Source organism: Atta cephalotes, assembly GCF_000143395.1.
Source record: "Atta cephalotes unplaced genomic scaffold scaffold00072, whole genome shotgun sequence".
NCBI lineage: Eukaryota > Metazoa > Arthropoda > Insecta > Hymenoptera > Formicidae > Atta > Atta cephalotes.
Genome location: NW_012130136.1, coordinates 921,691 through 933,453, shown reverse-complemented (window position 1 = coordinate 933,453; position 11,763 = coordinate 921,691). Strand labels below are relative to the sequence as shown.

Genomic DNA, 11,763 nt, shown 5'->3' with positions numbered 1-11,763 from the left:
CCATCTTTCAGGCAACTTGTAAAATTCCGTCCTTCCAGAATCTCTTAGGTTTTTCAGCGAAAAACTTTTTCTTTTCCATTAAGGGAATTTTGTAATGATCGAAATAGGTGAAAAACAGAAAGCGCGAGGTCTGGTGAATATGGTGGATGGGGTAGATCCCCGACCCCAATCGAGCTCCAACAACTTTTGTCGAGTTATTAAAGACATATGAGGGCGCGCATTGTCCTGATGAAACACGATGCCCTTCCGATTCGCTATTTCTGGACGTTTTTGTTCAATTGCTGTCTTCAATTCGTCTAATTGGGAACAATACTTTTCTGAATTTATCGTCTCGTTGTTTGGTAAAAGCTCATAATACAGGATCCCTTTCCAATCTCACCAGACACAGAGCATGACTTTCTTTGGATGAAGACCAGCTTTTGGGGTGGCTAAAGATGGTTCATTCCGCTTTCCCCAAGATCTTTTTCGTTCAACATTATTATTGTAAATGATTCATTTTTTATCCCCCGTCATTACTTGCTTCAAAAATGGTGTTTCCTCGTTGCGTTTATAGAGCGAGTCGCAAATAGAAATGTGATCCATCAGATTTTTCTCTTAAATCGTGGGGAACCCATACATCAAAACAGTTTATGTAGCTTCACAAAATGCTCGTGTATGATGAATTTTGACATATTCAACATTTCTGCTAATTTACGTATAACGTGGATTATTCTCGATCAGTGTTTTAATCTGATCTTCATCTGTGATGGAAGGCCTATCCGGGCGTTCTTGATCTTCAAGAAATTACCAGCTTTAAACCTAGCAAACCACTTTCGCACAGTTCTTTCAGCTACAGCACCTTCGCCATGAACAGTGCATATCTTGTTTGTCGTTTGTGTGGCATTTTTGCCTTTCCGGTAAAAGAAAAGCATTAAATGCACTTTGTTTTCTTCCATATTCAAAGGCGTATAAAACTGACAAAAATTAACGTATCGCAACCAAATTTTTTTCCAAGTATGCCTGAAGTACCATCTTTTACAATATGTATGTCATTTGTTTTCAATTGTTCTGATATATTCAGACCTGTCCTTATGCCATTTACCAAAAATCGGTACGAACAACCCAATCCATTTCCGGACAACCCAATATTTGTCATTTTTTTAAATTTTGCTATTCATAAAGTGAATGTAATGTTTACACTACAAGTTTGTATCTTTTCAAAATCTTCATTGAAGACACGTAATACTGAATACAATTTCCATAAATTAGATTCTCGGAAATAAAACTTCAAACAAAAAAAAAGTTTATTCTAAACTTATTTTTGTAAAAAGGAATTACTCCCCATATAGTTATATTATTGATTCATCTCGTATAAATCAAACTACTTTAATATTACAAAAATACATGGTACTGAAAAGTAAAGACAAAATTATAACAAAACATAAATAATGCGTAAACAAGGATATAATTGAAAAGTTATCTTTGTTATTTCTGGCATTATTGTGCAAATAGACGCATCTATAAATTTATATAGTTTATACATTTATGCAATAATATCGTCACATTGAATAGATGCATATTTATTACTCGGTAGAAACTTCGATCGTATAAATAGCCAATAAATCCATATGTATTTATGCATAATTATCAAAGTTATGCACAAAAGAAATATATTTTATTTTCAAAAATCTATTATATCCAATATATTCTTTACATACCTTACTTGTTAGTAAAAGTATTCTTATGTAATTTTCCTTCTCCTTCACTATTCCATTTATTTTTAACGCAAAGTACGAAACATTCAATGACGCAGATAGCCCTCTTTCTAGCGTAAAATTTCCCTGTAATAAAATCGAAAATCACTTACAAAGATAGAACTACTTGTTCTCAACTATTACCTTCTTACTTCCTACACGCTTACCATGATTACATAGAATATTCGTAACTACATGTTACTCCCCCAAGTCACTGGCGTAGAATCTAAAATAATTCTTAACCATACATAAATCAACATTAAAGTTATCATATGAATGATATTAATCAATTATAAAAATACATGAAAATGATGGAGAAATAGAATCATCTGATTTTTTATAATAAATAACAAATTGTCAAAGATTCGCGTAATTTCATTAAGAGATGACAATGCATTTTTCTTTTCCCATCGAAAGGGAAACAGGTCGACATCTATGCACGCGAGAAGTTTGCCCCGCCCATTAGTGGAGAGTTTCGAACTTCGGGCATTATGCCACCTACGAGAACGATATCCGGTTGTTATCTCGTCATTCGTGCGATCGAATCATGAGAATAGAGGGAAAGAAAAGATTGGCACTTTCGAGATTGGCATATAGATCTCTCGCCGGTGAGCGAACGGTGACGGACTTCCGGCTTTTCCGCAATCGCAAAAAGTCACGAGTCGCGATCGCATCGTCGAGTCATATTGATAACGGAAGCGAAGATATGGAACATCAAATATACGCTGATAAAGAATACAACGAATTAATCAAGCCCATCATGATAGCTGCCAAATTCGTCTCCTTTTGGCCTTTGAAGAGAGACCATTCAACTAGCGCGGAAGTGTTCAAGACTTGTCATGTGCTCTGGTTCTTTTTCGTAGTATGCAAAATTAATATCTTGCTTAACTCTTTACTAGCAATATGAATTTTAACTCTTCCATCAGCAATAGAGGTCTTCGAAAAACAGAGTAAATTTAATTTTTTTTTAACAATGAATTTTACTATTCTAAATGTTGTATTTTTTACAGACCATTTAAATTTATCTATCAAAATTTGCAATTAAAGACCAATTGCCGAAAGAGGTTTAATTAGACGCAACAAAATTTTAAGATAAAGAAAAGAGATTTACTTTTATTAATTAGTAATTAAATATTTTAACCTTTACAAGTAAAGGATTCTGCACTAATTATATACTGAAAAAAATGATATTATATCAACAGTATTTTAATAAAAAACATTTTATTTTAATATTTATTAAATTTTATTAATTTATATATGATAACAATATTAATTGATAAATACGTTATGCTCTTATTTTAAAAATTTTATTATTTTCATTAGTATTTCATTAGTACTGTTATTGTGGATCAAGATCATTTTCATTAAAATAATGTTTCAATATCATTTTTTGTATTTTAATATAATTTTTTTCCAGTATATATATATTTTCCATATGTTATATAAAACTAACTCATTTCACTGAAAATTCATTAGTTTTATATAATATAACTTATAATATGATGAAAAAGAACTTCAATGAATCATTTTTTAAGCTATCTATGATGTATTAAAAGTGCTTTATGAGCACAAATGTTATACATTTTTGATCTTTTCTCTCGTAAACTTTTTTCAATTAATAAATAGATTATCATTGAATTCTCTCATATAATTAATATAAACACTTTAGATCTATTTTTTGAATAATTCAACGTCATTTGCAACATACAGCTCATCTCAATGTGTATCAGCGTGACGGCCGATATAGTTAACAATTTTAATGATTTGGACGAACTGACAGCATGCGCTTTAACGGGCTCCGCACTTTATCTCGCCACATTACGTCTCATTATCTACACGGCCTCTCAAAAAGATATGCTATATGTGGTCGAGATTATGAGAAAGGATTGGACTTGTTCATCTTATGAAGATAGAGTCGTTCTAAAGGAGAAGTGCCTTTTTGCATTTCGACTCGCAAAATGCTTTATAATTATGGTAATTGTAACCGTAACTACCTTCTCATGCATACCAATTTTAGAGGTATGTACACACATATTTAGTATTTCTATTGTAACATACATAGATTGTCTCAAAAATACACAAAGATTGTAAGAAAGTCTACTTTTGAATTTAAAAGTAATTTTTCTTAAGATTCAATTCGCACAATTGAAAAAATTTTTGTTCATATATCTTTTATTTTCAATGTTGAAAATTTAATATGATATTTTCGAGGTTCTTACTCTTCGTAGAGTTACAAATTTTCAATTTTATGATAATAAAAGATCTATTTTGAATTAAATATGAAGTGGCATTAGAATATCTTTTGATGTAAAACTTAAAATCTTCCCGAGAATTCCAGCTTATTGCTTCAAAACTTCGTACTTCTCTCTCTATAACTTTTTAATTGACTCCGTTATTAAATTGTACCTGTGGACTAATTAACTGCGGAAGTTTCTTTAAATCTAACTGCCTATTTTCTTAATAAAACGATGTTTAACGATAAATTGTAACTGCAAGACATTTATAAAACAAACGTTCTCAAACGAGAAAAACTTTTGCAGATGTCCATTTCATGTTTTGTGAAACGACGGTGATAGATTGACATATGCAACACGTGCGACAGGGCAACGCAAATTGCACGATGATTAACGCTGACATTTGTAGCTTTTCGAAATTCCATTTTTTTCTCTTTTTGTAAGGTACCGTTCTCCCGAAATTGTTTATTATCGCTTCACAAATGCGTCGGTAGTACCTTTACACGGGAAATTGTTTTCCGATGGTCGTTTCGCTTTACGAGCCTTTCGAAAACACCTGCACACGTACGCGTACATTACATAGATGTTAATCCTTTCGCCATATTTATTTTCCCGATACACAGGTAATTAAATTGTTAATAAATTATTAACAATTATAGAAAATTAATTTCAGCCGAGGAGAGAGAAATACGAGACAACACAATAATAATCAATACTGAATAATATAATCTAAAAAGCAAGGTCATCACAAACTTCGCAATTAACTATAATTATTATCAATTATCTTGTTTTTTATTCTCGATTGAAACATAATCCTTACACAAACAATAAGAAAATAATTAATTAACTATAAAGAGCGATTAATTGTCCTAAATATTATTTGCTTGACTAGGCATATGTTTTTGGAAGAGAGAAGATATTTCCCTTCCGTGGATATTTCTTCGTTAATCAATCGGTCACACCCGTCTACGAATGTATCTATGTTTTCAATGTAATGGGTGGTTTTTTTGGAGGTGGCACGATAGTCGGCGCGACCAGTTTCAATTTTGTCGCGATAACACATGGATCAGCGAAATTCGCGGTGCTACGAAAGAGGCTGGAAGCAATGAATAGCAATGATCCCAATGCTGACAGAGCAATGGCAAACTGCATTAAAGATCATCAAAATGCTATTATGTGAGTATTTATATTACCTGTATTAAGTATAAAAGGTTGATTTGATATTAAAATATGAGAAGAAACAATTTTTGAAATAATTTTTTAATAAAATGTAAAATTATTTGAACAGTAATAATTGATCATTAAACTTATAAAATTACACTATAAAACGCATCTTTGGATAAATATATTAAAAATTTGTCTGTAATACACAAATAACAGTTTTGCTGAAATATCTAAAAATTTAGATATAGATCTGAAAATAATTACGTAGGAATCTTAAGCACCGAGCAATTAATGCAGCAAAAAGTTTTAACATTTTTATATAATTATTTCGATGATTCAACAAAATTATTTTCAGATTTGTATCTCGAGCTAAATTTTTAGACTATTTAGAAAAACCATCTTATCGGTATAATTCAGGATTATCACAAATTCTTCATTCTAAAATTCCATAATTTTTCTCTGATTTCTAGATAAAATTTTATGATTTTCCCTGATATTTTCAATAATTTTTAATTTTTTTGTATTTTCGTCTTTTTTTTTAGAAACCATCGAATATTTTGTTAAAAGAGCAATTTAACAATGTAAATTATCATTAATGTTGCCAACACTTCTTGCATATTTCTAAATTGCATAGATGTGATGTACGCATATAAAACTTCTTTAAAGGCAAGAATTTAAATTTTCCAGAATATTTTATTTGATTTTTCTCTGATTTCCTTGGTCATTTTTAATTTTCCTGACATTTCCCTAATTTTCAGTTTTGTCATGACAATCCTGTAAATTTACTGTATTTATACGTAAATACAGTAATGCAATTCTTGCCATCGTTCTTTGCTTTCTTTGCTTCAGTTTCGCGGATGCGCTCGAAAGAATCATAAACATCTTAGCGTTAGGACAATTCGTTATCAGTACCGGTTTGGTTTGCTTCGCGGGATTTCAAATTACTTCGGTGCGTTCGCTTGCTAAAAACGCATTATAATTAAAAATATCATATTGCAAAATGTTATTCTAGATGATGAAAAATAAGGCACGGTTGATGAAATATTCGATGTTTTTGAACTCCGCCATCCTGGAGCTTTTCATGTTCAGTTTCAGCGGACACGCGTTAATAGACGAGGCGAGTATTCTATATCTAATTACATGTTATTTGATCAAATCAAAAACTGTAAGCTCGATAAGTAAATAAATATTTAAATTAATTTTCTTTATAATAATAATCGATTTATTTGGATTGTAAATTGGTTATTACAATGTCTGCTATTTTTTGCTAAGTCAGTATAAAATTTAAATTAAATTAGCATCATGGCGCAAAATTGTAATCCTTTTCCGCAAAATTTATGCATCTTATTATCAGTTCACATTATAATTACGTCATTATATACGTAAATTTTTGTTCGACATAAATTATTAGATAACGTATCAGATCGCAATTGCACAAATTTTAACGAGCGATGGAAGACTGAATGTACGTTAATCGTATCGACTGATTACCAACGCATGTATCTTCATTAGTACATAGTTCGTTGAGCTCACAATCGCCTGTAATTAATTTACGGCCAACGCTTGTAACGAACCAGAGCGATGCCGTGAGCAAGTCGGCTTACTGTAGCTACTGGATCGGCGGCACTTTCGGTCGGAGTCTGCAGATCGTGATGATGCGGTCGAAAGTTCCTTCCAGGATCACCGCCGCGAAGTTCTACAGCATGTCTCTCGAAAGTTTCTCTCAAGTGAGTAGATTATTGTGTCAAACAATAACTAAATTTAATTTTAGGCAATATACTCCAAGACTTAATTACATTATAATTATCTCGTGTATGTTAAAATATTTGTTGATATTAACGAACGATCTTCTTTGCATCAAAATTTTACAAAGAACAATATCAAATGTATATATGTAAATATATTTTAGATTTTATACAAAAATTTTATTTAAAAAGTATTTAAAAAATATTTAATATTTTCTAATAAATAAATAAAAAATTTCAATTAGTTCTTAACTTTTCGCCGCCGGTAATGTGAGATTTTGAAAGCACAATCAGTTTTTTTATTATAAATTCTAATGAGTTGTAATAGATAAATTTAAATTTATATTACAAAAATTAATAAAATAAAATTTAATTTGATAATAAAAATTCACATTGTTAAAGTTTTCACAGAAAGGATATTGCTGAAATATCTAAAAATTTAGCTACATACATATCTAAAAATATTTTTGTTGGACCATCAAAATATTACGAAAAATACTAAAACTGATTGCTAGAATGTCAAAATGCTTTTTACAGCATTGTTCATTATGCTTTAGATTCCTATATAATTATTTTGATGGTTCAACAAATCTATTTTTAGATCAGTATTTAGTTGAATTTTTAAGTACTTTAACAAAATCATTCTTTCCGCAGTATGTAAAAATTTTTTCAGAATTCTATATCGTCTGGAATAATATAAAAATTTGTAAGTTCAAAATTCAGGTTACTAATGAAAGATGCAAAATTATATATTACAGAATTATCATATATTACAGAATTATGGACGAAGAGTTAATTTATAGTAATGTTTAAATTACATTACGATATACAACATGATAAATGATATATATTGCAGGTTCTCAGTACATCTTTCTCCTATATAATGATTCTGAAGACCGCGAGTGAAGAGTAAGGATCAGCAGCACTAACAATCGTAGCGCTAGCTCTATCTCACAGAGAATATGCTAATCGATCTGCTAGCCCGAAAATATCATACGTGGATCAAAGAGGGATCTCGACTGAAAGTCAGCGCACTCTTAAAATATCATAAAAGACAAATGAAGTACTTCAAAGAAATCGAGATGAAGATCATGCGTGATGAAATGGAATACACATATAAAGGGAATGAGCCGCGATGACCCGAGAGAGGTTCTTAATGACTGTACGTGCTCTCTGTTAAATATTGAGAAACGTTCCCTCCCTCGCGGGCGAACACAGGCACAGTAAATTACCCTCTGACTTTCTGATTAATTCCCCACCGATAGACTCGCGTTAAGTCGCGGTCGTCACCACCGTGCAACACGGTAACCCAGTAACTCCGTTAAACACCGAGACATGCCAGTGACTATGCCCTCGTTGTACGAAGGGGAAGGAGGGTAATATAATCAACGATACCGCAACAGCAGCAATTTGTCTTTGCTCGTTCCGTCGAGTTCTATTTGCTAAATTACAGGGCGATTCGTAAGTCGCGGCTTGTTCCACAATAGGAGATTTAAATAAAATTAAACATGCGCATACATTACTTATGTCAAAATAGCAATTTTGAATATTATACGCAAAATTCTTTTTGTAATGAAAATCAAACTCCAATAATATCTATTATTATTAATTAGCCTCTAATACAGGATCTATTAGATACATCCTCTCTTAGAGTCTTGCAATATTATATTTTTTAAAGATCTTGATCTTTTAATTCTTAAATTTATAAATCAACAAATATATAAATAAATCTTCAAAATTCTTAGATATTAAGATTCCAGATTATTTTAGATATTTTAATTTTTTTAATTCGTTAGGTTTCCTTATGGCATTTTCGACCGTAGCAGAATCAACTGTAGTTTGAATCAACTTGAGTTAATAACATTGCTACTATTGATTGGCATTATATATTTTATATATATATTATTATATATATACTCTAGCAATAATAGAGCATGCAACATTATTAATTCAATTCAGTTTGGTTCAAACCCACTACGGTGAAAAGCATTACTAAATTTTCATATTTTTAGATCTTTGTATGCTTGTGCTTTTGGAGTGCTAGATCTTTGAACTCTTAGCTTCGAAGTTTCTAAAGCCCTTATATTTTTAGATTCTTAAGCTCTTAAGTACATAGATCTTCAATTCTGACATCCTTGAGCACTCAGCTCCAGCAAGCACTTAAATCTCTCAATTCTCACATTTACAAATCCTTTGTACTCTACAAGTTCGATGTGGCAAGTTGCCCAAAATCGTTTTTTCCAAATCTTAATCATATTTACCATCTGGCGTTTTATGGAACGCCTTGTACACATAATTCGTGATGCTCTCTTTTCCGTACTGATGTCGTCGGAGGCAAGGAATCGGATAACATCCAGGCAAAATGACACAGTGAGTTCAACCGAGGTATTCACTAAACTCGCTCGTTCGTTCACTCGCTCACTCTTGGTGGGGTAAACTACGAAGCGGGATGGTCTTGGGAGAGACTCGAGGGTATTTTCATCGCGGCAGTGCAACATGTGCACCCAATACTACCGGTGCACGCATTCGTCTCGATCACTCTCTGCCAGCTCGCGCTACCAAATTTGTGGAGGTCAGCGGATGCATTCGATCTCCGAAGGATGTGATGAATCGCATTAGTGATCGTTTCCGTGCATTCTATCGTTAACTTTTCACATCCGTGACGACCTGGACTTTGAAAACCTGTGCCTCGTCATTGAAAAACATTAGCAAAATGTAGATAGCCGAATGACGCCAACATTGTTATTCGCGAGATGATAATATGGCGAACATCAAAGTGGCTGTGCGCGTGAGACCGGTATCTGCTAGGTGAGTACATTTCTTTTGTTTTCATGAGATATTTTATCTTTTTACAAATATGTAAATCGCCCGTTAAATAATAATTCAAGGGACTAAATCAAGACAAAGTTAAAATAAAATTTTATTTTGACATCATAAAAGTCAAAATGATAATTTTTTTGTTACAAAATTTGATTATTTATTGTTGTTAAGAATCAAAATAAGTCATTTGGTTTTCTTATTGACTTTTCTTCTTGGGAAGTGCAAGAGTTAAAATTATTTGGAGAATAATTACAATATATCTAATAAATGTTATCTTTATATTCTATATTTCTATTGTTTAAAATATATTCTATTTCAGTTATATTTTCATATAAAATGTATTCTATATTTCTATTGTATAATATGTATTTCTATAAATAATAAGATTAAAATGCAAGATGAGATTGTCACTTTAGAAGTTATTTTTAATTAAAAAAAAAATAAGTGTGAATAAAAGAATAACAAAATAATCACAGATATAATATCGACATAGTTTCTAGAAGAGATATATCTTGAGCTACGTATTGAAACTGAAAATACTTCGATTTGGTTTACATTGAAATTATATATTAAGTCTCTTTGGTTAATCGATTAAAAAAAAATAATAAAAGATGTATTCCTATTTTGTAAATAAATTAATTTCAACGTAATAGTTTAATATGTTGATAATATCGGATAATTGGATTATTTCTTTGCAAATGTATTTAATAACAGAAAAAAACGCAAACATATATGTTTAAAATTAAATACAGCAAAACAAATCGTGTATTCTCTTCTTTTATGTTTTTACAAAGTTCAAAGTATACCAATGTGGGTCAAGGCTTACTATTTTTTTCATTACTCTTTTCTTGCATTTCTTGCATTTGCACATAACGGTTGATACATAATGTTTTAAGAAGGTGAAGATTAACAACTATTTTCAAGCATCACCATTGGTACAAATTATTATAACAATAATGCATAATAAACTAAAACGAAAAAATTAAGTTATTCGAATAATAGGAATACCAAAGTAATGCTAAGACTTTATCCCAGTTTTTATCTAATATCTAGTGAAGGTCAAGGTTTATGATTGCACTTTGAAAAATAACTCTCAATTTGTTTTACGCTTCAGACTCTTCGGAGAATTGTAAATTAAGATAGAAAGTGAGACACAAGAGGATTGAAACATTTAAATGTTTTTTTCCAGATTTTCTCATTTCATAATCTCACTTTTCATTATAAAATCTTTAATAAAAAAAATATAGATATGATAGGCTCTTTGAACAATTTAGATATCAAGCTCTTGAGATTATAAAATTCGATTTCTGCATCAAGAAATTTTTATATCTTCGAATTCTCAATTTATGTACTGGTGCACGGCCTCAGTCGGTGCAAACACTTATGAACTCGTTTCTATACTTAGCTTACTAGTCGCGGCAAAAAGATGAGCGCGTGAGCTCGTCCGCGAGCGGTAAAGGCGACCGAAGCGAAGTCACCGGAAGCGCAGACGAAAGTAATTGAGCGTCGAGAACTTGAGGACCTTCTACGAAGATTTCTGTCGCGAGTTATTGCGCGTTTATTCACGCTACAAATCGTAATTAAAGCATGATTCATTGCACCGATGTACTTCGTCGCGCTGCATTAGAATAATTTAGGAGTGTTAATTATAGATACTTTCTTTCGAGACAATTGAGGGTTTAGTTGATTCTTAAATATTTTCGTAATGTTCTTTATTTACACGCAAATCTTAAATTATCTTTTACGAAAGAAGGCTAACTATGCACGAATGATGTAAATAATAATTTTAATAAGTTTAATTTCTCGAAAAGTTGTTTTGCAATTTTCTAAATCCATCCTTCCATACATGTGCATGAATCGAGTGCAATCGGAATTTAAATTTCAACCGTGGGTATATTTAAAGATGTAAAATGGAGTGTCTCTCACGAAATTCGTTTGTAGCAGGAAATGAATGATTTTGTATGCCGAAGCCTATTACACGTGATCACGCAAGGAATGTTTTAAGTTTCGAATTTTATTTTTATCTAGATATATATATATATATATATATATATATATTATTTATTT

At 31.3% G+C, this 11,763-nt stretch overlaps 2 protein-coding genes across 2 annotated transcripts in view; both read left to right on the top strand.

Moving 5' to 3' along the window:
* Positions 1-2,439: 2,439 nt before the first annotated feature.
* On the top strand, positions 2,440-7,789 carry LOC105624085 (odorant receptor 13a-like). The gene is made up of 7 exons (XM_012205445.1): positions 2,440-2,595; positions 3,444-3,752; positions 4,860-5,143; positions 5,981-6,080; positions 6,144-6,248; positions 6,709-6,858; positions 7,733-7,789. The coding sequence occupies exons 1-7, from the start codon at positions 2,440-2,442 to the stop codon at positions 7,787-7,789; spliced, it is 1,161 nt and encodes a 386-aa protein (XP_012060835.1).
* A 1,848-nt stretch (positions 7,790-9,637) lies between these two features.
* LOC105624094 (centromere-associated protein E-like) overlaps positions 9,638-11,763 on the top strand; it is a 49,506-nt gene continuing 47,380 nt past the window's right edge. Inside the window, exon 1 of the mRNA XM_012205454.1 lies at positions 9,638-9,684. Within this exon, the coding sequence (XP_012060844.1) occupies positions 9,638-9,684 (47 nt within the window). The remainder of the gene's footprint in view (positions 9,685-11,763) is intronic.